Raw genomic sequence first — 27945 nt, forward strand, 5'->3', positions numbered from 1 at the left:
TGATAAAGAGGCGCCAGCAGAGGGGGCGCGGCTCGGGTGGGGGAGCGGCGCTGGTGTCAGGTTGCTTAGGAAGGCGGGGCCAGAGGGCGGAAACCACCCTTGCAGGCGCCCGGAAGCCCCGCCCCCAACATGGCGGCGCCCAGAAGTCTCGTTGGAAGCCGTCCCTCCACCGTCATGTGACGCGAGCCCTCGCCTCACCCGTCTGCAGCCACTCCCCGTCCCCGTCCCAAGCTCGAGAGGGCCACGTGACACTCCCGAGGCCAGTCACGTGAGGCTCGGATCCTGGGTGGTAGGGGGTTGGCGGAGGGGTCCAGAGTGGCAGTAAAGGAGGAAGATGGCGGGGTGCAGGGGATCCCTGTGCTGCTGCTGCAGGTGGTGCTGCTGCTGCGGTGAGCGTGAGACCCGCACCCCCGAGGAGCTGGTAAGAAACGGGTGGAGCCGGGCTGGGGAGGGGGCGGTTGCTAAGGACGGCGAGAGGCGTTGCCGGGGGTGGGGCCGGGCCGAGCTGGGCCCGCAGGTGGCAGCGGGTGGGGCCTGGGGACCGCAGCCTGGGCTCTCGAAGCATCTGCCCGGCTTCACGTGCCCAAGTCTTGGGTCATTTCTCAGAACCTCTCCCTGGAATCTGAGGGAGAGCCCAGGCCAGCTTCAGTTAATCCCATCCTTATTTTTTTTATTTCTATCTGAAAGGAGTTTTGAATGAAACGAGCGTTTTCGGAGTGAGCCCCCTCGCTGGACTTTGTGCATATCATGCAGCTGGCTTAGTTTTTCCAGCCCTTTTTCACTCTATCCCTCACCCTTTCTGGGTCACTGATAATCCAGCGTCCCTCTGCAAAGCACCCTGGGAAAATTTGAGTTGTTGCGTCCCCAGAGTTGACAAGTCCCTCCTGATTTCAGACTCGGCATGTTATCAGACGGAACCTGAACTCTTTCCCCTTTCCCCTTTAAACTGGCAAGTGACATCTTTGAAGTGTCCTGAAGATGAGAGGTTATTTGGAGAATGCATAAGTAGAATGAAGCGCTCACCTGATGACTGTAGATCCCCACCACATCACCCCCATCCCAAAAGGTTTTTTTTTTTTTTTTTTAGGTCTTGTTCCCATTTGATGATAATGGCCCCAGATGATTTAGAAACTAGTAGCTGGTTTCAGTAAATACTTCTGCCTCTTTCCACTTTTAAAACCATTAAAAAGGTCTTCCTTCTCTGGATCTGTTTTTTAGACCATCCTTGGAGAAACACAGGAGGAGGAGGATGAGATCCTTCCAAGGAAAGACTATGAGGTAAGATTCTTAGATGCTGTCTTGGGTAACATAAGTAGTGAGTGACCTGCTCACTTCAGAGCAAAGCATTAGGATTCCAACCAGAGATGCTCTTTGACCTTCTCTCCTGGGGAGTGAGTGGGTAAGATGTAACTTCTTTGTGGGAAGGGGCCTGTTTAAGAAGCCCTTTTCTCACCTCAGCCCCAAAGCAGGGTCTTGGGTGTGTCTCCAGGCTCTCATAGATCTGTGGCACCTTAACCTGGAAAGAGCATGTGTTTGCCATTAGACTGTTTGCTTTTTTTTTTTTTTAAAGAATCAATTTAATTTTATTTATTTTTTGTTGCATTGGGTCTTTGTTGCTGCATGCGGGCTTTCTCTAGTTGCGGAGAGCGGGGGCTACTCTTTGTTGCAGTACACGGGCTTCTCATTGCCATGGCTTCTCTTGTTGCAGAGCACGGGCTCCAGGCGTGCAGGCTTCAGTAGTTGTGGCACGCGGGATCAGTAGTTGTGGCTCATGGGCTCTAGAGCGCACGCTCCGTAGTTGTGGCACACAGGCATAGTTGCTCCACAGCATGTGGGATCTTCCTGGACCAGGGATTGAACCCATGTCCCCTGCATTGGCAGGCAGATTCTCAACCACTGCGCCACCAGGGAAGCCCCATGTTTTTTTCTTAAGTAACAAAGTGAGACTCTACTAAATACACTATCTTAACATGTTTTCCCCTCCCAGTTGATAAGAATTTTTGTAACAATAGATACTTTTCTATAATATCTTTCTAAATAGGGGAATAGCATTTCATTGTGCCACAGTTTCTTTAATCTGACTTCTCTATATTATGAACTGAATCGTTGTGACCATCCTTTCTTGTTCATCCTTAATTGCTTCCTTAGGATCAATTCCAAGAAGTGGGCTTAGTCATGTCTATGTTTAGTGCTTTAAAGAAAATGTCAGGTAGACTTAAAAAAATCAATATCCTAGAGCAATAACATACCCAGACTAATTTTCTTTCTAATATTTTATCTTACTCTGGCCGTAGAATTTAGTGTAACTATTATGATTTATAGCTTCGCATGGAATTTTTAAAAAACTTTTATTGTAGAGAATTTCAAACATAGACAAAAATAGGCAGAATAGTAGACAAAAATAGGCAGAATAGTACATTGAAACCCCCTGTACTCATCACACAGCTTCAACAGCCATTCAGCTCATGCCTAACCTTGTTTCATGTATGCTCCCATCCACTTCCCCCTTCCCATATTATTTTGAAGGAAATTCTATACATCACATCATTTCACCCATAAGTAATTCAGTGCATATCTCTAGTATATGAAGACTTTTTTTTAGCATAACCCAATACCATTTTCATACCTAAGAAATTCATGATAATTCCTTGATATCAAATAACCAGTGTTCAGATTTTCCGGTTGTCTTATAAACGTCATATGTACTTTTTAATAGTTTGTTTGAATCAGGTTCCAGATGAGGTCCTCACATTGCATTTGTGTGATATATCTTTTAAGTCGAGTAGGTTTAAGATGAGGTAGATTCCACCTTCATCTTTTTTTCTCCCCTTGCAATTGACTTAACAAAATAATTTTAGGAGTCTAGAACTTGCCAGCTGTACCACAGTGGTATAGTGTAATGTGCTGCTCTGATGTGAGTGCATTTAATCAATCAAAAAGCACTGTATCCACTGATGTATCGTCTCGTATTTCTTAAATATTTGTTTGCTTGTACATAGTTGAGAGACTTGCAGGAATTAGTATAAGGCAGTCCATATTGGTGCTGTCACCTTGCATTCCCTCATTGAGCCTGAGCCTGGTGATACCATCCTGTTACTATGACTGACACTGTCTCAGCCTTCATCCTACTCCTGGGAGCTCACTAAGGCATCTGTGCTCCATTGACCTACTGTTCCCCCAGCTCCTTCACTCCTTTCACTATATTGCACTCATATTTGTAATGCATTTCCTTTCAGCTGATATGCATATTTATGTAAATTTTATGGGCTAATGTCCTTTTGTGTGAGTCGTTAATATTTCTCAGTTAACCATCTCTGCATATGAGCTTCTTGAGAGCATTTGCTATGTGTAAGAGCAAATTTAGCTAGGCACGTGATCAGGAAAGTCTGCCCAGATTTTATTTATGAGGGATCAACTAGGAAACCCTTCTTTTGAAGCTCTTTCTAAGATGTGTTCTTTCTTGCCTTAGAAAGAGTTCATTGCACATACTTGACTCTTTGATAAGTTAGGGGGCCTTACAAGATGTTAGAGTCCCTGTTGCTTTTTTTTTTTTTTTAATTGAGGTTTTTGGTTTTTTTTATAAATTTATTTATTTATTTTTGACTGTGTTGGGTCTTTGCTGCCACACCAAGGCTTTCTCCACTTGCAGTGAGCGGGGGCTACTCTTTGCTGTGGTGCGCGGGCTTCTCATTGCAGTGGTTTCTCTTGTTGTGGAGCACAGGCTCTAGGCTTGTGGGCTTCAATAGCTGTGGCCTGCAGGCTCAGTAGTTGTGGCTCGTGGGCTCTAGAGTGCAGGCTCAGTAGCTGTGGCACACGGGCTTAGTTGCTCCGCGGCATGTGGGAATCTTCCCGGACTAGGGCTTGAACCCGTGTCCCTTGCATTGGCAGGCGGATTCTTAACCACTGAGCCACCAGGGAGGTCCCTAGAGTCCCTGTTTTGACATCTGTTTTCATTATAAGTGGTTTGAATAATAACAACTCCCTATTTGTGGGATGGGCCATTACCAAACAGTATTGTTTTCATACGGGTCACAGAGCCTGTAGTGCCTTTTTGAGTTAGAAAAAGGCACCCCTCAGAGCTGGGAGGACTTAGAATAAAAGGCCTCCCCCTCTGAGCCATTGCAGCACCCCAGCTAAAGGCCCATTGAAGGTGCTTTTTGTGTGAGCACTAAGGTGCCCTTCCTGAGTGAATTTGGCCTACATCTCAGTTCCCATATGCCCTCATGGCCAGATGGCATTTTTGCTCATAACCATGGGCAGCAGCCCTGCAGGCCACCTATGCAAATTGTATTTTTAAGAAAGTTCTTAGTTCCCCAACCCAAAGAGCAACATATACAGCAGAAATAAAAAGGAAGTTAGTCATGACAAAGGAGAAGTAACAATATCAGGTTTTAACAACAGATCATATAGTTTATTGGTACCTGTTTACCAAGTGTCAAGCTTTCAGCTAATTTATTAAAAAAAAAAAAAAGATTGGTGTTCTGGTGTTGCATTTGTTTCTAAATGTCCTTTTAACAGCTTTATTGAGCCATAATTCACATGCTATACAATTTACCCATTTAAAATGTACAGTGCAATGTTTTTTTTTTAAAGGAATTTTGCCTTTTTTAAAAAATTATTTATTTATTTATTTATTTATGGCTGTGTTGGGTCTTCGTTTCTGTGCGAGGGCTTTCTCTAGTTACGGCAAGTGGGGGCCACTCCTCATCGCGGTGCGCGGGCCTCTCACTATCGCAGCCTCTCGTTGCGGAGCACAGGCTCCAGACGCGCAGGCTCAGTAACTGTGGCTCACAGGGCTAGTTGCTCCGCGGCATGTGGGATCTTCCCAGACCAGGACTCGAACCCGTGTCCCCTGCATTGGCAGGCAGACTCTCAACCACTGCGCCACCAGGGAAGCCCCAGTGCAATGTTTTTTTAGTATATTCACAGAGTTGTGCAATCATCGAAGCAATTTCAGAACATTTTCATCACCCAGAGAGAAACCATGCACCTGTTAGCAGTCACTGCCCATTCTTCTTGCCCCTGACTGTAGGCAACCACTAATCTACTTCCTATCTTTATACCTTTGCCTATTCTGGACATCTACAAGCGTTTTCAATGTTTATGGAGTCATAGTGTTATTAGACAGAACCATCAAGCAAATAATTAATTGCCAGTGATTTTTATACATATTTGGTATGAAGGATAGTCATAGTTTCAACATGTTAATTTTTTTCTGTTCCTAGAATGTGATGTCAGTTAATTGATTAAAAAATATATACATGTGTGTGTATATATGCACACACACATATACACGAACATATGTGTGTGTATACATACAGCTGACCCTGAACAACACAGGTTTAAACTGCTCAGGTCCACTTATATGCAGGTTTTTTCCAATAAATACAGTGCCTGTATTTTCATTTTACAGATATTTAAATTAACTAAGTGTGGGGAAAACTTTGTGTTCCATTAGAGATCACAGTATGTGGAATCAAAAGAACTGGTATCCAAACTGTTTCAGCTTCTTGCCCTTGGGTGAGTCATTTATCAGTTTCTTCATTTTTGAGGCAGAAATAGCAAAATTCGGATTTTCGACTGTGTGGGAAGTCGCTTCCCCTAACTCCTACGTTGTTCAGGGGTCTACTATATGTACGTATATGTGTAGAATATGTATGTGTATACATATATAATCATTAAATACATACATACATAGCACAGGGAGATCAGCTTTGTGACCACCTAGAGGGGTGGGATAGGGAGGGTGGGAGGGAGGGAGACGCAAGAGGGAAGAGATATGAGAACATATGTATATGTATAGCTGATTCACTTTGTTATAAAGCAGAAACTAACACACCATTGTAAAGCAATTATACTCCAATAAAGATGTTAAAAAATTTTTTTAAAAAAATAAATACATATATATATTTAGTCATTCACGGATGGGTCTAGTTTCCCAGCAGAAGTATAGTTTACAGATTGGGGTTTTTTTGTTTTGTAATCAGGAAAACAATTTTGTTTCTAATATAAAAAGTACACCATGTTTGCTGGGAGAATTTTAAATCATATCCAGATGTGAATGCCTCCTAAAACACCAGAGAGAACCACTGTTAACAGTTTTCCCAAATGTTTTGCATTGTATGCTAACATACAAATCTTAATTTTATTTAATCAAAAAAGGATTATATTATACATTTTATTCTGCATCTGCCTTTATTTATTTATTTTGCATCTTGCCCTTTTTACTTAATTTTTGCACGTTTTCCCCATCTGTCTTTGTAGACCTGTCAGAATTATTTTATGGCTATATAGTCTTCTGTATTAGGGTGGATGATAACGGATTTAATCAGTCGCCTGTTGTTACTCCAGGACCCTTTAAAAAAAGGAATTTGGACTTTGGGTAGTCATATAAATGGAAAAAACTGTCACGTGTCACACCTGTGTTTGTTTGGCTGACTCTGAACTCCTGCCTGGGAGTGTGGCCACCGGGCCAGTGTCCAGTTTGTTCACTAGCTGACGTGTAGGTAGCAACAGGTTATGGGGAGAGAGCACCCAGAAGACTGTTTTCCTTTGGTGCCGAACTGCTGCTTCTCATGCAAGATGTAGAAATAAAATTATTTCCTTTGAATTGTTTCTTGAAATGACTCTGGCCCACCTGCAAAGCGTTTGCAGAACAGCTGTGTTCTGCGAAGTTTAAGGAAAACAGTCTCCACGTTTGTCTCGAGACTAACCTCCTTTTCACAGACACGAACTGCAGAAAATACTTAAAATTAGAACTTTCTAAATTAATTTGGTTCTGGTTAATTGAAGTATTTGTTCATCTAATAGAGTAAGTTGGGTAACACTAGTGACAGCTGAAGGTCTTTTAATGTTTGGCAGAAACAGGACACTTAAAAATACGTAGTTTAAAACTTCTTGGGACTTCCTGGTGGTGCAGTGGTTAAGAATCCGCCTGCCAATGCAGGAGACATGGGTTTGAGCGGGAAGATCCCACATGCCGTGGAGCAGCTAAGCCCGTGTGCCACGACTACTGAGCCTGAGCTCTAGAGCCCACGCGCCACAACTGCTGATGCCCACGCGCCTAGAGCCCGTGCTCCGCAACAAGAGAAGCCACCGCAGTGAGAAGCCCGCGCACCGCAACTAGAGAAAGCCCGTGCGCAGCAACAAAGACCCAACACCGCCAAAATTTAATTAATTGATTAATTTAATTTAATTAAAAATAAAACAAAAAACTTCCTAAAGCATGAAGTATACACCTAAAGCAGTGCTGCTGAAATGTCCGTATAAGGCACAGATTGCGATACTGCAGGTCTGAGGGGGCCGAGGGTGTGCGTTTCTAACAAGCGCCTCCTGTGTGCTGCTGTGCCGTCTGTGGTTTGAGTGGCAGGAACCGGGAGTTTTATCCCTTTCCAGGTTTTGGTAATTCTTCCTATTGGCTTGTGACTTTTTTTTTTTTATTTTTAAACTCACACGCGTCCCTCTTTCAGAGTTTGGATTATGATCGCTGTATCAATGACCCTTACCTGGAAGTTTTGGAGACCATGGATAATAAGGTGAGTCCCTTATTGGTCTCTTGGGACCAAGTAGGTCTTAGGACAGCTTCTTTTTCTGCTCTAAATACTCAAGTAAATTTCTTTACCACTTGGCCTCTTAACCCTTTTCATGAGATATCTGCATTTATTACTTAGTCCTTCAACCTGCCAACCAGAGTGCCCACTGCCAGTGCTCCTGGCCCGGCCCTTAGCGTTCTTCATTCCTGCACTGTAAAGCACCTGCCACCCCAGACATCATCACCGTGCTTGCTGTCCGGATGGGATTTAGTCTAAAACTGGTTGGCTGAGATGTATTCCCTCCCTGCTGTCATCGTAAGCCTGCAATAAACGGAGTCATTTTTTTCCTTTGTGAACAGAAAGGTCGCAGGTATGAGGCGGTGAAGTGGATGATGGTGTTTGCCATTGGAGTCTGCACAGGGCTGGTGAGCAGGCGGGGCGTGGGGAGATGATGGGCCAAGGGGCGGAGGGGGTCAGAGGGCAAGCTCCAGCCGGCGAATAAGTTGTTTGTCTTTATAACAGAGACTGCCTTCCCCTCCCCCCCCGCTCCTTTCTTTAAAATCATAATCCTGACACTTTTTCATACTTGCCACGCAACTCTGATGCCCTGTAACGCACGCAAAGGCTTTTTGAACCTGCATTTGGGAAGAGCGGAGCGGGCCCTCACACATCACTGTGCTGTTCCTCTCCAAGCACCGGTGGTCTTCCTTGGTCTCCGATCTTTTTTACCATCCTTTTCCCTCTGTGCTTTAACTCTCCTTCTGAGAACTTAGCTGCACCCCTTTCTTTTGTGCTTGGAGGGGCTGTGGCGCCAGGCTCCGGTGGGACCCTCCTGTAGCCACAGTGACTAAGGAAAGCCTGTTCACGCGTGGCCTGTTGGTAACATTGGTGCAGGTGACCAGCGAGAACAGGCAGTGGGGGGAAGGGGCGGTGCCTCAAGGGGAGTGCCTGTGACAGCGGGGAGACCTGGGTGACCGCCCACGTGCTCTTCACAGGTGGGTCTCTTCGTGGACTTCTTTGTACGGCTCTTCACCCAGCTCAAGTTCGGAGTGGTGCAGGCGTGTATCCTTTTCACGGGTCTTGGTGTTTCCGGACGTCAGCAGTTGCTGACTCTGCTTTCCTGTCTAGAAGTGAGTCTAACAGCAGACGTGATCTTTGAAGAGCTACGTATTAGCCACTTGGGTTTGAGGTTTTTCATTATCATCGAAGGACACGAGAGGAAGACTTTAATAGAGAGGTGCTCATGTTCATGGTTAGTAAGACATGAAGCACAGATGCCTGTTCTCCCTGATCAATCTATGAATTCATTGTGGTTCCGATGGAAATTCCAATAGATTTGTTGCTGGAACTCGAAAAGTCTCTTCCTAAATTTGTGTGGAATAGTAAAGAGCCCAAAGTAGCTGAGACAGTTTTGAACAACAGACAGGGAACTAGCCATACTAGATGTCAAGACATATCATTTAAGATACAGTCATTGAAACAGTATCATATTGGTGCAGGAATACCCAATTAGACCAGTGGGAAATAATAGAGAAGCAGAAACTGGCCCACACACATGTGGAGATGCGGTGACTGACAGAGTTAGTGTTATAAATTAGTGAGGAAGGATGGATTAGTTAATAAAAGATGCTGGGACATCAGTTATCTGCCTGGAAAAATACAAAATTAGATTCTTTGTACTATAAATTAATTCCAGATTAAAGATGTCAATAGGCGAAACAAAACTTGAAGAGACTATGTAATGTTGAGAGTACAGAATAATTTCTAAGGACTCCAGGAGGCACAGAGTGAAGGGGAAAAGCTCAATAAACTTGACCACATCAAAGTACATATTCTGTTTATACACACACAAAAAAAACCCCAAACAGCAATAAAACACCATAACTAAACTGAAAAACAAGTTTACAGCCTAGGAGAGGTTGTTCCCGTGCATTTAAGAGACAAATAATTAGTATCCAGAATAGAGGGAGAACTGCAACTCAGTAAGAAAAAAGCCCAAACAGCCCAATAGAAAAACAAGCAAAGGATGTGAACAGGCAATTCTCAGAAGAGGAAAATTAGCCGGTAAATAAACCTGTGGAAAAGTGCTCACCTCACCACCAGCAGGGAAATGAAAATTAAATACATAGGAAGGTGCACCTTCCTGACTCCTGAGTTTCTGTTCTAAATGTGGCCCTCAGGCATGCACAGAGATGTTCATTGCAGCTCTGTGATTGCAAAGGATCGAAATCACACCAAATGGGAGAGTGGGAAAATTGATGTTCACATGATACAGTTTTATGTAGAAGTCAAAATAAATGAACCAGAGCTTTTATATCAACATGACTAATTCTCAGAAAGCGTTGAGGGAGAGAAAAAAGGCAGCTGTAGAATGTGCATCAAGTGCAATTGCCATTGTTTCAATTTTAGAAGCACCTAGAACAATGTGGATGCACATGGAAACTTGCAGGGGAGGATGCGCAAGAGTTTCAGCTTAGTGGTTTCTTTCAGGAGAGACAGAGGGAAACAGAAAGGGTTTTGTTGTTGTCGTTGTTGTTTTTAATGGTATCTGATGTTTTCATTTAAAAAAAATACCTGGAGCAAATGTGGCGTAACACTGAGATTTGTCAAGGCATGGGCTGTGGGAGTACAGGTGTCTGTACCTTACCTCTCATAACGTTTTAAGTATTTCATAGTTTAAAAATGGTTCCTAACGTAGGAGGCATCTCAGGCAGTTGTGTTTTTTTTAAGTTTATATACGGAGAACAGGAAGGTGTGCAGTAAGCAGCCACCGTGCTTCAGGAGAGGAGACGCTGCCTCACTTCAAGTGACGGTAGGACCGCCCCAGCTAGCGGGCAGTTTCCTTAACCCCACGTCTGTAGCGGTGGAGGAGTGCAGCCAGAAAGGCTGCCTCGCCCTGTCCCTCCTTGAACTCTTGGGTTTCAACTTGACTTTTGTCTTCTTCGCGAGCCTTCTTGTCCTAATTGAGGTGAGGTGGTGGGGTGTTGCCTTTTTGCTCATGAGGTTTTGCGCTCATTTTCTCCATCTCCATTTTTGAAATGTCAAGAAACTGATTTAGACTTCGAATATAGATTCCCATAGAAAAAGTGGTCTCTCGTTCACTTAGAGATGTTTTCTGAAAGTGGTTTCAGCCTCTGGTGAGATTAAAGAGGAACAATCTAGACGAGGAGGTTGGTTCTCGACCTTGGTAGCCCATTAGAAATACCTGGGGAATGGTAAAAATGACTTTAAATAACTTTAAAACACTTCAAACTTAAATACTTTAAACTTTAAAAGACTTTAAAATAACTTTAAAAGTGACTGATACCCAGCTTAGACGAATGAGGTAAGACTCTTCGGTAGTGAAGGCTGGCATCGATTGTTGAAAGGTCCCCCCAGGTGATGCTGAATCACCAGGAACTTGCTAGAAATGCATCAGACCTACTGAGTCAGAAGCCCGGGGGGCAGGGGCAGCCTCTGGTTTCATAGGCCCACGGGGGGGCAGGGGGGTGGGTGCTGCTCTGGTGAAGAGGGTCAGTTCGCCCTCTTTAGTGAGGCTGTCCAGGGTGAACCGTAGGCCCAGTGGAGTCTGAGTTTCTGGGTGTCCCTGCTCTCCCCATCAGCCAGTGGCAGCGGGTTCTGGGATACCCGAGATCAAATGCTATCTGAATGGTGTGAAGGTGCCCGGAATCGTGCGTCTCCGGACCCTGCTCTGCAAAGTCTTTGGAGTGCTGTTCAGTGTGGCTGGAGGTAAGGAGCGTCTTTCTGACCTTTATCCTTGAAGCGTTCAAGGGGCGAAGATGACAAGAAGCATCATGTGTGTACACTGAGTAGGTTCGGATTTGAAGGCCCCGGCCTCAAACGGGTTTCTTCACTGTTTGTTGATGGGTTATTTTTTAAATGCAGACGCTGTGAATTAGTTACCATTCAGAGATATCTGACCAGCACACCACTGAGTCTTGAAGTAGAACGAATGTCTGATTGGTTTGTGGAGTTGGCTTTTAGCAAAGTCAGCAAGTTTTTGTGCCAGATAGTAAATATTTTAGACTTTGTGGGCCAAGAGGCAAGAAAAGAAGCTAGTAGGTAGGTGCTTAAACTTACATAAACTTAAAACGTATCCATGTGAGAATGTAAAAACCATTCTGAGCTCTCTCAGGCTGTATAAAAACAGGCAGCAAGGCTGTCTTGGCCCACAGGCTATGGTTTGCTGACCCCCGATGTAGAATTTCAAGATTATTTTCTCCTGTTTGATGGGAATTTGACTCACTCTTTCTCGTACAAAGTCATAGGATCATCTTTGTTTTATAATTGTCAAGAGAAAGGTCTATGTAACAAAGTTCTCCTGACCCAGACCGTTCTGTGCTCACTGATGGCCTCCCCCTTTTCTACCTGTTCCAGGGCTCTTTGTGGGGAAGGAAGGCCCCATGATCCACAGTGGAGCAGTGGTAGGGGCTGGCCTCCCGCAGGTAAGGGTTGATGGTCTGCGGGGGCGGGTTACCCCTGTGCGTGGGCCTCCTGCACAGGGGCGTGTCTGTGGTTGAATTTGGAAAAAATCCATCGGGAGCATCCCAGCAAGGCTTCGGAATCTCCTGTCACTTTGGGTTGACAAGAAAACGATGTGGTCTGTCTCCTAGGAGAGCAGGTAGCTGGTATCTCGAGGCTTTCACGAGGCCTTGCTGAGTCCTAGGAGTAGGAATGGGACAGAGAGAAAGTCTGTTCAAATGAAAGTCACCCGGTGCTCCCACAGCTTTTGCCGAGCACGTCCACACAGGGTGGCTTTGTGGAGCATCTCAGGAGAGGCTGGAAGCCTTGGCTGAGATGGTCTCAGGCGCAGGTCTCCGCCGATTCCTTTGGAAGCAATGCAGGAGTAACAGCTGCTGTTCATTAGCGTTAGTGCTGTCCGGGCCAGACTCTCATATACTGGCTCCTTTCTTTAAAGCCACCTCAAGGGTTGAGTTGTCCTTATCATCTTCCTTCTCAGAGGATGAGCTGAGGCTTAGGGAGGCCAAGGAGCTCGCCCAGGACCCCATTCTCACGGGCTGATCCACGTGGAGAAGCCTCAGTTCCTTGTGAACTGTCACTTACAGACGTTTACATCTCATGTTCTAAGGGGAGGGAGTTGCTGTGCGGCGGCCTGAGATTTTGTCGCGCAGGTTAAGAGTTGGCCCCCTTGGCCCTTCACCGGTGACTCTGCCCCGTTAACGTCTGCAGCAGCTTTCAGTTCCACCCAACCCTTCGCTCAGCTCTTTCCCCTTTTCCTTTCGGACTCGCTCTCTATGTACAAAATGTGGTTTCTGAGGGACCTAGAAATTGGGGGGCAGGAAAAGCAGTTCCTCCCCGAAGCCACCTCTCTTCTCCCATCTGCTGCCCTGAACTCCTTCTCGCAGTCCCTGCCCAGACGCGCTCAGGCTACAGAGACTCCCCGGCGCTGTGGATGCCTGCGGCTTCGGGCCCCTCTCTGACTTTGTTTTCTCTTGTTCTAGTTTCAGAGCATCTCTTTACGGAAGATCCAGTTTAACTTCCCCTATTTCCGAAGTGACAGGTATGGAAAGGTTGGAAATTGGGGTTTTTTTTGGAAAAAACAAGCTGTTCATTTACTGCCACTGAGACCCTACACTTGCTCTAGTCCGACTCACACTCTCCCCTGCTGGGCGGGCTGTGTGCAAAACCCGACCGTCCAGAAGGAGGTGGGCTTTGAATTATTCTTCTGAAGATTAGGAGCACAAGGGCCAAGCAGGCATCATGGCTTCCATTTTGTCATAACGTAAGGCCTAGAAGCATCTCAGACAACGAAGAATGTGGTCCAAGATCAAACATACGACCAGGAAAGTCCACAGGCATATTATCAAGAATGGAGTTTATGGGCTTCCCTGGTGGCGCAGTGGTTGAGAGTCCACCTGCCGATGCAGGGGCCGCGGGTTCGTGCCCCAGTCTGGGAAGATCCCACATGCCGCGGAGCGGCTGGGCCCGTGAGCCATGGCCGCTGAGCCTGCGCGTCCGGAGCCTGTGCTCCGCAACGGGAGAGGCCACAACAGTGAGAGGCCCGCGTACCGCAAAAAAAAAAAAAAGAATGGAGTTTATTTGCTTGGTCAGCTGCGTCTCGGGGTTGGAAGGCTGCTTCTGGGCACTCTTCAGCCCGTGGGATTTGCGTGTGTTACTGACCTGCACACCTGGCAAGGCCCTTGCAGTCGGGCCCAGGGTCCGGGTTGCGGTCCACCTTCTCACCTCGGTGTTCCTGCCGGTCACTATCACCTGCCCCTCTGCTCACAGCCACACTTGTACGTTTTCTCTGGTGCTGAGCTTTCTGGAAGGAGGGTCTGATGAGCCAGTGGCTCAGCGGTGACACCAGAACCCTCCACTCTGCCTCCTGAGAATCCATGTTCAGAGTCGACGGGCATCAGGGAGTCCCCCCACCTGGCGGAGCTCCTCCTGGGGAGAGCGTTTGGCTCGTAGGTTAACTGCGTTGGCTGCCGAGTTGCCTCCCCAGAGACCTGCCCGTCATGAGCCTTGACTGTTCATGGGTCTCGAGATGGTAAAATGTCAGTGCATAAGGAAGTGAAAACTTGCCTTTTGCAGCCTGAGGGCTATTTCTCAGATAAACCGTCTCTCCTTTCTCTCCTCAGAGACAAGCGGGATTTTGTATCAGCAGGGGCGGCCGCCGGGGTCGCTGCAGCTTTCGGGGCCCCAATTGGGGGTACCTTGTTTAGTCTGGAGGAGGGCTCATCCTTCTGGAACCAAGGGCTCACGTGGAAAGTGGTGAGGAAGACCTTCCCCTGAGCTTAACCACACCCCCCAGATTTAAACTGGACACCTCTTACCCGTTACATTTACCAGTAGCTGTTTTTTGTTTTCCTCTTTCACTGTTTACCAGAGTCATACTTTAAATACAGTTACAAATGTCTGAAAATAAGGGGAACAGGAAAGGTGCACCACGCAAACACTCAGCAAAACAAGGCTGGTGTGGTCGTTTCTTCATGTTCAAGGAGACTTTGAGACAAGGGGAATCACCTTGAATCACAGTGAATGAGGGACGTTTCACCGTGATAAAAGGCTCCATTTAATCGATAGTTAACCTGTGCTTCTGATGAGACCAAGAGAGCTGACGTTACTGGACACTCCTTTGCTCTAGACGCCCATAACCTCCAAACTGTGGACTTTTCCGTACTTCCCGTATTAACACCCTTCCCATCCTTAGTCAAGCTGCTGTTATTCTCTCCTGACGAACCATCCGACCCGATCGGTGAGACCGGCTGTGGTCCTGACGGGAACCCCCGTCTCCTCCCGCAGGGGAGCACGTTCTTCCTGTGGTCTTTACCGCTCCTCTTTTGGCACAGGGTCTGGTGCATAATAGGCTGTAAATGAATAGAGTCCTTCACCACAGGCTGAATGAAAACTCCTAATAGCCTGATGGCCAACTTCTCACACTTGTGGTGTGTCTACTGCCGTGGTCATCAGGGCCCTGGGTCCAGACCTGGAGTTGGCCGGTCTCTGTGCAGAGCAGGAGGTTGGTGGGGACACGTCTGGGAGGAGGCAGGACCTGTCCCCACCGAGTGTTCTTGTTTTCTCACCTGTCCCCTAGCTCTTTTGCTCCATGTCTGCTACCTTCACCCTCAACTTCTTCCGTTCTGGGATTCAGTTTGGAAGTTGGGGTTCCTTCCAGCTCCCTGGATTGCTGAACTTTGGCGAGTTTAAGGTACGTTTTGTCCTTGCCCCCCAAATTTCTTTCTTGACCCATGAAAATTGCTCTTAAGTACCAGAGAGAAGCTGTCAGAAGGGTAGGTGCATCTCTGCCCCTGTCGTCTCCCGCATGCCCTGGGCTCAGTGTGGGCAGGATTCCAGTACTGCTTTGGCTCTCGCAGGGAGAAGGCAGGATCGCTTCTCGTCTCTGTCTTTTTCTGCTCCTGTCCCTTCCTGTTCTCATGGGCACTCTGGTTTTTCTCTCTCCTTCCCTTGCCCCTTCTCTCAGTGCTCTGACTCTGATAAAAAATGTCATCTCTGGACAGCTATGGACTTGGGTTTCTTCGTCGTGATGGGGGTCGTTGGGGGCCTCCTGGGAGCCACATTCAACTGTCTGAACAAGAGGCTTGCAAAGTACCGTATGCGAAACGTGCACCCGAAACCTAAGCTCGTCAGGTACCCACACAGTCACCTCCCCTCCTGCCGAGGCCCCCCAGGCCCCGTGTGGACTGGGCCATCTCTCCCGGGGAATGGACCCCACTTTCCACACCAGCTTTCATGTCATGTCTAAGACTGAAAATGGAAATCTGTTTGTCAGACGGGCCAAAAGACTGAGGCTGAGCTTAATTTATATCAGAGCCGCTGGCTCACTCCCAGCCTCTCTGGACTTGGCCACCAGGACACATGACAAAGTCAGTATTGGCCCCGCCACGGGGTGCACTCTCATGAGACTCTCGCCCCAGGACTTAAAATGGAAGGCCTTTCATTCCTCGGAGAGAGATGATGTGGTCGCAGCAGCCCACGTTACTGGCTACCCACTTTTTACATGCAAATTGCTGGAATGCAGCAAGTCACTGATAAATTCTGCACACGTGCTAACAGCAGGGGCTGCTCTGCATGCTCTTGGGGGGAAGGAGGGTTGGGGGTAGGCAGTTTTTGAGTTCCCAGGACCAGGTGACTTTTTATCCACAGTAACAGCTGCGCTTTGCCTCCTAGAGTCTTGGAGAGCCTCTTGGTGTCTCTGGTGACCACCGTGGTGGTGTTTGTGGCCTCCATGGTGTTAGGAGAATGCCGACAGATGTCTTCCGCAAGTCAAGTCGGTAATGACTCCTTCCCACTCCAGGTAACCCTGGTGCACCTGCTACCTTTGTCCTACACACGCGAAGCAGAAGAATCCGGAAGTGTATGGCTTGCCTCTGTTTAGAGCTAATAAATGTGTTGGGTTCATTGTTCCACACCTGATTCAGATTGCCCGGGGTGGGGCGGCTGTTGTAGTAGTCTTTTTACCTAAGAGAGGATGTGCACCAAACTTTCTCTTTTTCACTTTTGTGAATAGTAGTAGTAGTCTTTTTACCTAAGAGAGAATGTGCACCAAACTTTCTCTTTCTCACTTTTTTTTTTTTTTTTAGGTGTTGGGGGTAGGAATTTATTTATTTTTGCTGTGTTGAGTCTTCGTTTCTGTGCAAGGGCTTTCTCTAGTTGTGGCAAGCGGGGGCCACTCTTCATCGCGGTGCGCGGGCCTCTCACTGTCGCGGCCTCTCTTGTTGCGGAGCACAGGCTCCAGACGCGCAGGCTCAGTAGTTGTGGCTCACGGGCCCAGCTGCTCTGCGGCATGTGGGATCCTCCCAGACCAGGGCTCGAAACCGCGTCCCCTGCATTAGCAGGCAGATTCTCAACCACTGCGCCACTAGGGAAGCCCTCTCTTTCTCACTTTTGTGAATAGTCCTGGCTCTCATAGAGGGGACTCCTCTCCCTCTCTCTCTCCCCCACGTCCCCCTCCCTCCTTCCTTCCTTCCCTCCCTCTCTCTCTTTGTTGAATGAAACTAATTGGAAACAGACGTTCAGGATGCTGACTGTCTGCTTCTCCTCCGAACCTCAGTTTACTCTTCGACCCCCCACCCCTGAAAGGTGCCCGCCAGCCTCACCCTCGGGATGTGAGAGGCACCCCTCAGACGGGAGAAAGGAATGCCTGCCTCAGGGCACACAGTGGTCCTGGCTCTTCTTGCATCTTCTAGTTTTTCTGGGTTTAGGTCATTTACTCGCATGCCTCCTGTTTGCATTTCTCCTTTTCCTTTCCTAGGAGTATGTGATGTTTTCTAGCACCTTTCCCCGAAAGAGCCGGTTGTGTGAGGTAGGCATTGGAGCTTACTGTACCCTGTGTTTTTCGGTCCAGTCCGGTGGATCTGAGAGCTGGCCTCTAGGGTGGAGGCTGGAGGTTCTCTAAGTACATGTCTTGTTGCCCCCGGGGAGCCACTCGAGTCCCTCTGAGCCCCTTTGGGCTTTTGTCTTGAGTGGCTGCCTCTTCTGTGTCCCCAGGAACAGTCAGTGAACGGCTAGAATGTACTAGGTCAGAGGTCAGCAAACTGCGGTCCATGGGCCAAATCTGGCCCTTGGCAACTGCTTGTTTTTGTGTAGCCCCCAAGCTAAGAATGGTTTTTACATTTTTAAAGTGTTGGGAAAAAAAAAAAAAGAAGAACATGTAACAGAGACTGTATGTGACCTGCACAGCCTCAAATATTAACTGTCTGGCTCTTCACAGGAAAAGTTTGTTGATCCCTGTTACTGGCTATTCCCCAAGGCCACCTCGTTACCAGACCAGTATTTTCCAAAGTGTGTTCTAAGGAACACTGATACACGTGATTCAAGAGCAAACAAATGGAAAAGGATTCTGTGGTCAGATGGGTTAACCAGAGCTGAGTAGGTTTCTTTAATACAGGATTTCTCAGGGCCTTTGAAGTTCCAGTAAGTGTTAGGAATGTTTGGAATGTTTGTTGTGTGCCAGGTGTTCTACTAAGCACTGTACATACATGACCTCACTTAGTCCTTACCACTGCCACGTTGGCTAGTATTGTCCCCATTTTACAGATGAGAAAACTGAGGCAAACTGAGGCCTTGCCTGAGATCACCCAGCTAGTAATATATAGCATGAGGTGGGTATTATTCCCATTTCATAGATGAGGAAACGGAAGCTTCACAAAATGAAAGACCTTTCCCAAGGTCACTAGAGGGTGGCAGCGTGAGAGTCAAATCCGCCTGATCATGGAGCCTGTTCTCTGCTTTTCACAGATACACCAATTTCCAGCAAGTGCTGTGATACTTCTGTATGCGTTTGACCACAGGACTCTTTCCAGAGCACCTTCAGGACTAGGTTCCTCCAGGCATAGTTTGGGAAACACTGCATGTGCTGGTGATTAAGCTGTCGCCTCAGCTTGTCCCGCCTTCACTGTTTGGCACACGCGTCTCCTTTGCCAGCTCCTCCCTGCCAGGTTCTGCCGATAGGTGGCGCTCTCCTGTCTCCTACAGCAGCCTTCATCGGGCCGTGTTGCCCAGCCAGGTCCACCTGGTAGGGTTATACAAACCCATCATCACCTAGTATTGTTACAGGGTCCACATCAGGGCATCTTTACAGTGTCATTAATATTGATAGAATGGAATCCAGGAAAAGTCTGTCTGCATATGCTTAGTTAACTTTGCAAGAAACACTCTCTAATTGTTTGCCCAGTGAGAGGCGTGAGGTCTGCCCCCTGTGCTACTTGTACATCGCCAACCAGAAAACAGATACCCTCGCCCTATAATGAGTCCAGCAGTGCCCGGATCTCATCTCCTCACACAAAACGATGAAGAGAATGAGAGAGCTGGGATGTGGAGAAATAATCTCTTCTCCCAGCTTGGGTTTTGTTCAGCCAGGTGGGAGAGGCAGCCAGGAGCGTGGCGTCTGCATCGCGCCTCGTGTATGTGGGTTTTCTTCTGCAGCAAACTCGGGTGGAGGCTTTTTCCATCTGGGACAAAGTTGGGGCGTTAGGTTAGGCTGTGCCCTGGACTCTCCTCCGCAGATGCCTGTCCACTCCCGACCACTTGTCGGTCCCCTGCCTCGTCCTCCACCGTCCATGGTGCTCTGGGGCCAGGCTTCCCGCAGTACCACTGACAAAATCAGCCCTGGGAGAGAAGGCAGAGCCAGACCCTGGTGAACCCTAAGTGTAGTTACACGTTTTTTACGAACGTGCATGAACAGAGCCCTCCTCCTGACTCTTTCTTTCTCAAAACGCAAGGAATACACCGTCTCACGGTTGGCTGCTCTTGGGGATCGATCTTTTTCCTGCTGCCTGTTTAATTTACGGGTAAAGCTTGCACACCAGACTTTTTCGACCTCGCTGGAGACATCCCACTTGAAGTCTCAAATGCCCTACCCAGGGGCCCTTATTTGACTTTTTGATTCCTTTTTCTTAGGTCACATCAGAAGAAGTGAATTCCAGCATCAAGACCTTTTTTTGTCCCAATGAGACCTACAATGACATGGCCACACTCTTTTTCAACCCCCAGGAGTCTGGCATCCTTCAGCTTTTCCACCAGGATAGTGAGTATCCGGGAGGGTGGGGTTTGGGGTAGGGAACAAATTGTTACTCCTCTGTCAGACAGAGCCAGACATGCCCTTCATTCTGAGCGAGAACAGGGCTTTTCGTTGGTAACGCCAACCCAGACAGGATTGGGGTGTCTGCCTCTGGTGCTGGAGGTGAACCGGTCAGGGCGCAGAAGGACCTGGTGGGAGCCAACGCAGTCTGGTGGGCCTTGGCAGGCATTTCAGTGGGACTCAGGTGGATCTGTTCTGGCTTTGCAGGTACTTTTAGCCCCATCACTCTGGCGTTGTTCTTCGTCCTCTATTTCATGCTTGCATGTTGGACTTACGGCATTTCTGTTCCAAGTGGCCTTTTTGTGCCTTCCCTGCTATGTGGAGCTGCTTTTGGACGTTTAGTTGCCAACGTTCTCAAAAGGTACTGTGTGTGTGTGTGTGTGCGTGCATGTGCCTGAGCGTGCACTTGAGTACGTATGCACAAGGGTGCAAATCATAACTCCCTCCCTCACCCCCAATATGATTCTAAGGCACGTTCTTGGTTTCTTTCTTCACCAGCTACATTGGATTGGGCCATATCTATTCGGGAACCTTTGCCCTGATTGGTGCTGCGGCTTTCTTGGGCGGGGTCGTCCGTATGAGCATCAGTCTCACGGTCATCCTGATTGAGTCCACCAACGAGATCACGTACGGCCTCCCTGTTATGATCACCCTGATGGTGAGCACGCCCCCCGTCTAGGCCTCCTTCAGGTTCAGGGCCACGTTCTCCCACAGCAGCCTCTTTTCAAGCCTTTGCTTTGTGTTTCAGGTGGCCAAATGGACAGGGGACTTTTTCAATAAGGGCATTTATGACATCCACGTGGGCCTGCGAGGCGTGCCGCTTCTAGAATGGGAGACGGAGGTAGAAATGGACAAGTAAGGCCAGGATTTCTCTTCATGTCCTAGTTCCAGAATTTACAGGCTTTAGGGCCCAGGAATGTTTGTATTAGGTAGGAAATGGTCATTCAGATTCTTGGGTTGGAAGAAGGTAAGTAACAACAGCAAGGTCCTTCCAACAGCAAGCACGTCTGTACCCAAGTGTGTTCGGGTTGGTGGAGCGGCCCCGTGCAGCTGGGGACTGGGGTGGGCAGGGCCTCTTCATGGATGGTTCGGCCGCTGTGGCATTCTGGTTAAATAGGAAGTGTTATGATTGAATGTTTAAATTTAGGGTCCAAGCCCTGTGAGTGAGAACTAGCTGCCTCGTGTGTGCCCAGCGAGGTGTCGTCCTATCAGCAGTGATTCCTCTGGGCATAATCACCAGCTTATCCGTCAGCCAACAGATAGTTCAGGCCTCCCATGTCTGGGATCGTGCAAGGCACTTAAAGTCTAACATAGGGGTCAGCCAACTTCTGGAAAGGGCCAGATAGTAAATATTTTCAGCTCTGTAGGCCATGTGCCCTCTGTCCTGCTGCTTTAGTGTAGAAGCAGCCACAGACAACTTGTAAACAAGCGAGCGTGACCAGATTGGACCTGTGGGTGACAGTTGCCATCCCTGGTCTAAAGGGACGCCCAAACATTTTTATTTTAATTCCAGTATAATGAGCAGTTCAGTGGTGATACTGGCATGTTCCAGGGGGTGCTGACGAGCGATGGCCAAACCCCTGAGCAAGCGGATGAGGTTTGTGGAGGCGGGACGTTCATATCGAGCTGAGGGTCTTGGCCCAAGCGTCTGACAGAGCACGGAAGGGCATTCCAGGCATGGGGAACAGCATATGCGAAGGGGATGGAAGTACCAGGGAACGGGTGTGTTCAAGGAGCTGCTAGAGATGGTTCAGAAAAGGGGCCCAAGTGGTCCAGGCAGTGCAGGAGAGGCAGCGCAGCTCCGTCGTGGCTTGCTCCCGGCGCCGTGGACTCTGTCGTGAGTCTGGACCGCTTCCCTCCCTCTCCCAGACTGCGAGCCAGCGACATCATGGAGCCCAACCTGACCTACGTCTACCCGCACACCCGCATCCAGTCTCTGGTCAGCATCCTGCGCACCACTGTCCACCACGCCTTCCCAGTGGTCACGGAGAACCGGGGCAACGAGAAGGAGTTCATGAAGGGCAACCAGCTCATCAGTAACAACATCAAGTACAAGGTAAAGGCAACGGCCCCTCAGGAGAGGTGGGCAATGGACAGGTGGTCCCCTGCCGCCCACAGTGATCCCGTGCCTGTCACACCCCGTAGATGGGGTGGCCCCGGTTGGCTCTTGTGAAAGTCAGCACTCTTTTCATTGCACGCGACAGTGAGTGTGGACTGGACAGCGAGTATAGACCACGCAGTGAGTCAGGACTGTGTTAGGCCATCAGGATATGTGTTCCTTCCCACTCCAGCCAGCACGTGGATAGATTGTTGTTTTAAACATCAGTTTTGAGTATTCAGTGCAGGTTGTATCGGGGAGAGTTCTGGGTTGCCAACAATGGACTTTGACCTACTTAAGAAAGAAAAAAGTCCATTGGAAACTGCAGGATGGACAGGAAAGCCGAGGCGCCAGGAGCAGTGCACTCTGGGCGAGCAGGTGGTGGGTGGCCCCTCTGCAGGTACCAGGAGGCACCTGCGCTGAGGGAGAGTCCCGCTGCCCCACTTGGGTCACGTGCCCACCCTTGGCTTCGGAGGCTGGGGGGCACGTCAGTTGACAGGACCACCAAGGCATGACGTAGGAGCATTGAGACGCTGTCCCCAAATCAAAGGAGTAGGGGTGTTGGGCTGGCAAAAACCTTGGGCTCCGAGGGGCTCCTTTGGATCACAAGCCCCTGAGCCGCTGTGAAGGTTTCTTGCAGTTACGGCGTAGGCCTGTGCTGTTGACCCGCACTGGCACCCACATCCTCACCTGAGTGGGTGCTGGTGCGCCCGCGCTAGCTGGCCGTCGTCGCCACCCCTCCCGCCCACAGAAGTGCAGCATCCTCACCCGCGCCGGTGAGCAGCGCAGACGGAGCCAGTCCATGAAGTCCTACCCGTCCAGCGAGCTGCGGAACGTGTGCGACGAGCACCTGACCTCCGAGGACCCGGGCGAGAAGGAGGACCTCCTGCAGCAGATGCTCGAGCGGAGGTGAGGGAGCGCGGCCGCCTGCGGGGCCGTCAGCCTCTCGCCCGCGGAATTGGGGGTGGGGGTCGGGGACGTGGACGGGAAGTGATCCTGCTGAGGGTGTCCTAGGCAGCGTCTGGTTTCTGTATAACAGATACACTCCCTACCCCAACCTATACCCTGACCAGTCCCCAAGCGAAGACTGGACCATGGAGGAGCGCTTCCGCCCACTGACCTTCCACGGCCTGATCCTGCGCTCACAGCTTGTCACCCTGCTCGTCCGAGGAGTTTGTTATTCTGAAAGCCAGTCGGTGAGTCTCCTTTCTTGTCCCCACCAGGATTCTGGAAGGCACGAGGGTGGCAGGAGCACAGTCCCTGCACCTGCCGTCCAGCGGTGTGTGTGGCCCTGTGTCCCCCGCTGCAGGCAGGGTCCCTGCGCTGAGACCGAGCAGGGCTGCGAGTTGCCCTCCAGCACCTCTTCCCGTAGTCTCCTCACCCGTGGCTAAGTGTCCTTCTGGCCGGTGGGCTCTTAATATAGTTTCTGCCTTTAATCTCTGCCATGAATGAACTTTGTTACATGTGTCATCCAGAGAAATACCCTTCTTCTCATCAGTTCCCCTGTAGTTTTCTTTTTTCTCTGGTTTTTGTCGAGATAGCAGGCATGGGTGGGCTGTGTTCAAAGTGGTCCCTATAGCGACCTGGGACACACTTCACCCCTGCAGATGGAGCCTGAAAAAGTCACGCAGAGGACTAGTTTCCAAACTGACTCTCCTGCTTTGGGTCTTGCCTGTGGGCAGCCAGCTGAGGTCACTCGTGGTCTCACTGGCCTGCAGAAGAGCAGCTCCCATGGGCAGGACAGAAAAGGCCATGGGTGGAGAGGCTCAGGCTTGGGGGTGTGGCCTGTGGGGAGGCCCAGTCCTGCTGAAATGGGGGAAAGGTCACGTGCAGAGCACAGGGGACAGAGAATTTGGAGGCATAAAGTGGGCCAGACTACACAGGGCCTTGCCTGCACGCAGGAGCCGCCAGAGCTGGCCCGAGTCAGTGGTGGATGGGGAGGGCTGTATGCAGAGGGGAGTTAAGGGGAGGAGAGCGGGGCAGGGCAGTGACTAGCACCTGTGCTTCCTGAGCCCCGCTCGAGAGCTGGTAGTGGCGGCCCAGCTGCCCACTGACAGTCCGCAGCAGTGAGAACTGAGGGAAAGTCCAGGAGGCTCAGAAGGCAGGAGGAGTAGCGAAGCTCCCGTGTGAGTCTCCTGTGGCTGCCACTTCCAGTCGCCGCAAACTGGGTGACTTCAAACAACAGCAGGGTATTCTTTCAGAGTTCTCAGGCCACAGGACAAGAGCAGGTGTCAGCAGATCCGTGCTTCCTCCGGAGGCGCCTTCCTCATTTGTGGTGGGAGCCAGCAGTCCTCGGGCTGCCTCGACTGGAGGCTCCCCACTCACGTCTGCCTCCTCGTCACCCACTCTCTCCCTGTGTGTCCTCTCCTCTCTCAGAAGGACAGCAGTCATTGGGTTTAGAGCTCACCCTACTCCAGGATGACCTCATCTTAACTTGATTCCATTCACAAAGGCCTTGTTTCCAATGAGGCCACGTTCACAGGTACCAGGCGTTAGAACTCGGACGTACCTTCTGGGGTGACACAAGTCACCCCACACAGCTACTATTAGTTAGCACTTTTCTCCTTGAAACTCTGGAATAGCTCAGGTCTGTTTTACAGATGAAAGGGAAGTCCGGAGAGATTAGGGGACTGGCCCAGGGAGACACAGCTGGGAATCGGCGGAGAGCTGGCTGTGCGGCACCTGTTCTGGCCCTTGCTCTGCCCCGTCCTGCTCTCAGACGCAGAGGGAGGGGGTCTCTAAAGGTGACCCTGCCAGTTGCCGCATGCGGTGCGAGGACTGTCTCGGTTGGGATTGCAGAGCGCCAGCCAGCCGCGCCTCTCCTATGCTGAGATGGCCGAGGATTACCCGCGGTACCCCGACATCCATGACCTGGACCTGACCCTGCTGAACCCGCGCATGATCGTGGTGAGACGGGCTTCCCTTGGGGACGGGGCCAGGCACGGAGGCCGAGGGCCTGTCCCGCGTGGACCGCTGCTCGTCTGCACGGTTGGCCTCTGATCCTGGGCGGGCAGGACAGGCCACAGGTCCCCTGTGTTGTCTCCTCTGCAGGACGTCACCCCGTACATGAACCCCGCGCCCTTCACTGTTTCCCCCAACACCCACGTCTCCCAAGTTTTCAACCTGTTCAGAACGATGGGCCTGCGGCACTTGCCCGTGGTGAATGCAGTGGGAGAGGTGAGCGTGAGGGCGCGTGTGCCTGCGGCCGCATCTTCTGAAAAAGACCCTCTAAAGGCAGTGCTGCCGGGGAGGCGGGGCCTCTCACCCAGGAAGGAGCAGCAGAATCCCGCAGGGAGACTTCTCAGACCCGACCTGCTCTGTGGCTCCCCACCGGGAGTGAGGGGCCCAGGGGTGGAGGGGGAGACTGGGGTAGCTTCAGGAACCTTCCCCTTTGCCTCCGGGATGTTTCTTCTACGCCGTCTCCTGTGTGGCCGGCAGATGTCGCCGGCGTCTCACTGGTCTTCCCTCCTGAGGCCCAGAAGCGCTTAGGGCCTTGTCTCCGTCCTGAAAGCTTCCTCTCCACCCTTGACCTGATGGCGCCTCCTTGAGGAGGGGGTCAGTTCCCCACCTGTTATGGGAATTTGTAGCAGTAAATGAGGGAGTTTCAGACAAAATACTTGGAGAGTTTTGAAAGGTAAAATACCTAGTAATTATTGCTACAGATTTTTCCATTGTTTTCTTTTTCTTAGAACTGTTTTTCTTATTCCACAAACATTGGTGTTTGTAGAAAAATATGAAAATACAGATAGGCAGGAAAAAGAAATGCCAAATCCTTATCTCTGTAGAGGCAGCCACGTTAACTTTTCAGAGTATATCTCGTTTTTTTCCTCTGTGTCTAGACATAGAGGTTTTATATGTCAGGGTTTAGTGAAGATGTTTATACTATTTATCCTGTTTGATACCTTAAATTTTCAATTAATCTATAGGAAATGACTTTCCACAGCAGAAAGTGTTCACTTGGGATACTTTGACAGCTCAAGAGCATTCTGTTGCGTGGCAGTCCAGTCACTTATTCAGTTGTCCTCTGTTGTACAATATCTAGTTAAATTTCACCATAAATGGTCACCTGTTTGAGGCTTTCGGTGGGTGTCGCCTCGTTGCCCTCCAGGAAGTGACGCCTCTCCAAAGTGAGGGTCACAGCAGGACCTCCGACGGCACGGCGTGTCCTTACACGGGTTTAGCGGCAGGGAGTCAGATCGTGTTCCTTGAAGTACAGCCGCGCTGACGGTCCTAACGCAGTTTATGGTGTGGGACACCCACCTCAGTGACAGCTGTGAGTCACCGCGCCGACTGTGGAAAATACCCGTTTAGGGAGGACGCTGGTTCTCTGGACTCCTGCTCTGCTGTGCTGCTGTCACTGGCTTGGCGGAGGAGGCCGGGTGTTCCCCACACAAAGCAGTTCTCTGGTTCTCCGGGTACCAGCTGGGCATCCTAAACTCAACTCAGCCCTGGCGCTGTGTGCTGGGGGCGGCGTCGGGCCCCTCGGATTGAGGGCTCAGCCCCACAAGACGGTTCATCACACCCACCTTCCCCCCGACTTCAGTTTTCAACGGGAAGTCCAGGTTGTCACCTGTGCTCCTGACTGGCTGTAAATAGGAGGTTCCCATGACCCCCTGCTCACAGAACTCCGGAAGACAGTGACTTATATCCTTTTATAGTAAACAGTAATTCAGTAACCCCGGGACGGCCGGATGGAGGAGATCCACCGGGCAAGGGATGTGGGATGGGGAAGGCGTGCCCAGCTCTGCGTCCTCTCTGGCACCACCTAGCACCTTACGTGTTCACCAGCCTGGACGTTCTCCAAACCCTGTAGTTCAGGGATTTTAACAGAGGCTTCATGACCTAGGCATGATTGATTACATCATTGGCCATTGGTGATGGATTCAACCTCCAGCCCTCCCCTCCCCCAGCTAGGGGGGTGGGAATGAAAGTTCCAGTTTTCTAGTCAGTCACACACTTGGTTCCCTGGGAAACCAGCCTCCATCCTTAAGGGCTTTCTAAAAGTTACTTCATTAACATAAACTCTGGGGTGGTTGAAAGGGGCTTGTTATGAATAATAAGACACCCTTATTACTCATCACTTAGGAAATGCCAAGAGTTTTAAGAGCTTTGTGCCAGGAACTAGGACAAAGTCCAGATATGTGTTATTATAAATCCCAATATCACAGTGACTCAGGTAGTTCTGAAAGATGGGATTTCTGAGCTGGAGCAGGGGTCACCGCCTCTCAGAAGCCTCCCCTGGGCTCTGCGTCTTGCACACGCACACCAAGCGGGCTGGGTGTGGTGGCTGAGAAGCTAGAGAGCGTGGGCCCTGTTTAAAAAGACATTCACATTCAGATTCTAGCCGGCCCAACTAAAACCGTTTGGAGCTAAATTTGTCCCATCGGCCTCCAGCTTGCGATCGCGAGTTGTCTCTTTATCTCATTCCCATTTAGAAATTAGGTGGCCTTTGAAATGAGTGTCCTGATCATGTTGTCAGGCCTGTCCCCGGCCTTCCGGGACCTGATTCTGGCCCTGCCGTTGATTGAGACGGGCTGGGCAAGCTCTGTCCACTCCTGTCCCTCGTGTTCTCGTCCCAGTGGGGTTCACTCTGCAGGTGACTTGGGTCTTTTTTTGCTTCGTCCTAGATCGTTGGGGTCATCACACGGCACAACCTGACACACGAGTTTCTGCAGGCACGGCTGCGGCAGCACTACCAGACCCTATGACGGCCCGGCTCGGCCTTGTCGCCACGTGCCAGCCCGTCCTCTCCGGGAGCTGAAGCTCGGGCTCCACCGCCATGGCTGGCGAGGGATGTTCCCGGGCATGGAAGATTCCCAGTCGCCCGCTCACTTGGAAAGCCTACAATCATCGAACACTTTGCCGTCAGAGCTCCTGGGGTAGTGTCAAGCCATCAGAGTCTGGACTTGTGTGACCTCTCAGCCAGTGTCTTCCCGTTTCCTGCCCCCTGCGCGCCCCCATCCAGTGCTGGCACAGGCCCCAGCCCCTCCTCCCCGCTAGCGCCAGGACCAGAGGGGAAGTCAGGCCTCACCCACTGGCAGGGAGCGCTCGGAGCAGGTTCCCCACCACCTCTTTGCTCCTTTCCTAGGGAACCCAGCTGTTGCCTTAAACCATCATGGGAGGGACCTTGACGGAGGCAAACACTGGGTGGAATGCCAGTTGCAGAATTCAGTCAATTACTAAATTGAGGAATTGGGTCCTGAGAAAACTATGCATGTTTCAGGGAGGCCCGTTTTCACTGGGACTCTTAA

The 27945-nt window shown here is 49.9% G+C and overlaps 1 protein-coding gene across 1 annotated transcript; it reads left to right on the plus strand.

The window, feature by feature from the left end:
• Window positions 1-334: 334 nt before the first annotated feature.
• CLCN6 (chloride voltage-gated channel 6) lies at window positions 335-27402 on the plus strand (the record flags this gene model as incomplete). The annotated part of the gene is made up of 23 exons (XM_079696857.1): window positions 335-421; window positions 1219-1278; window positions 7470-7535; window positions 7892-7957; window positions 8528-8594; window positions 10394-10500; window positions 11135-11261; window positions 11910-11977; window positions 12995-13053; window positions 14135-14267; window positions 15091-15204; window positions 15478-15644; window positions 16185-16311; window positions 19416-19542; window positions 19804-19957; window positions 20095-20254; window positions 20345-20451; window positions 21466-21652; window positions 22446-22603; window positions 22734-22890; window positions 24494-24601; window positions 24746-24871; window positions 27322-27402. The coding sequence occupies 23 exons, from the start codon at window positions 335-337 to the stop codon at window positions 27400-27402; spliced, it is 2613 nt and encodes an 870-aa protein (XP_079552983.1).
• Between the last annotated feature and the right edge of the window lie 543 nt (window positions 27403-27945).

This window comes from Hyperoodon ampullatus (genome assembly GCF_949752795.1).
Source record: "Hyperoodon ampullatus genome assembly, chromosome: 2".
In the NCBI taxonomy this organism is placed as follows: Eukaryota; Metazoa; Chordata; class Mammalia; order Artiodactyla; family Ziphiidae; genus Hyperoodon; species Hyperoodon ampullatus.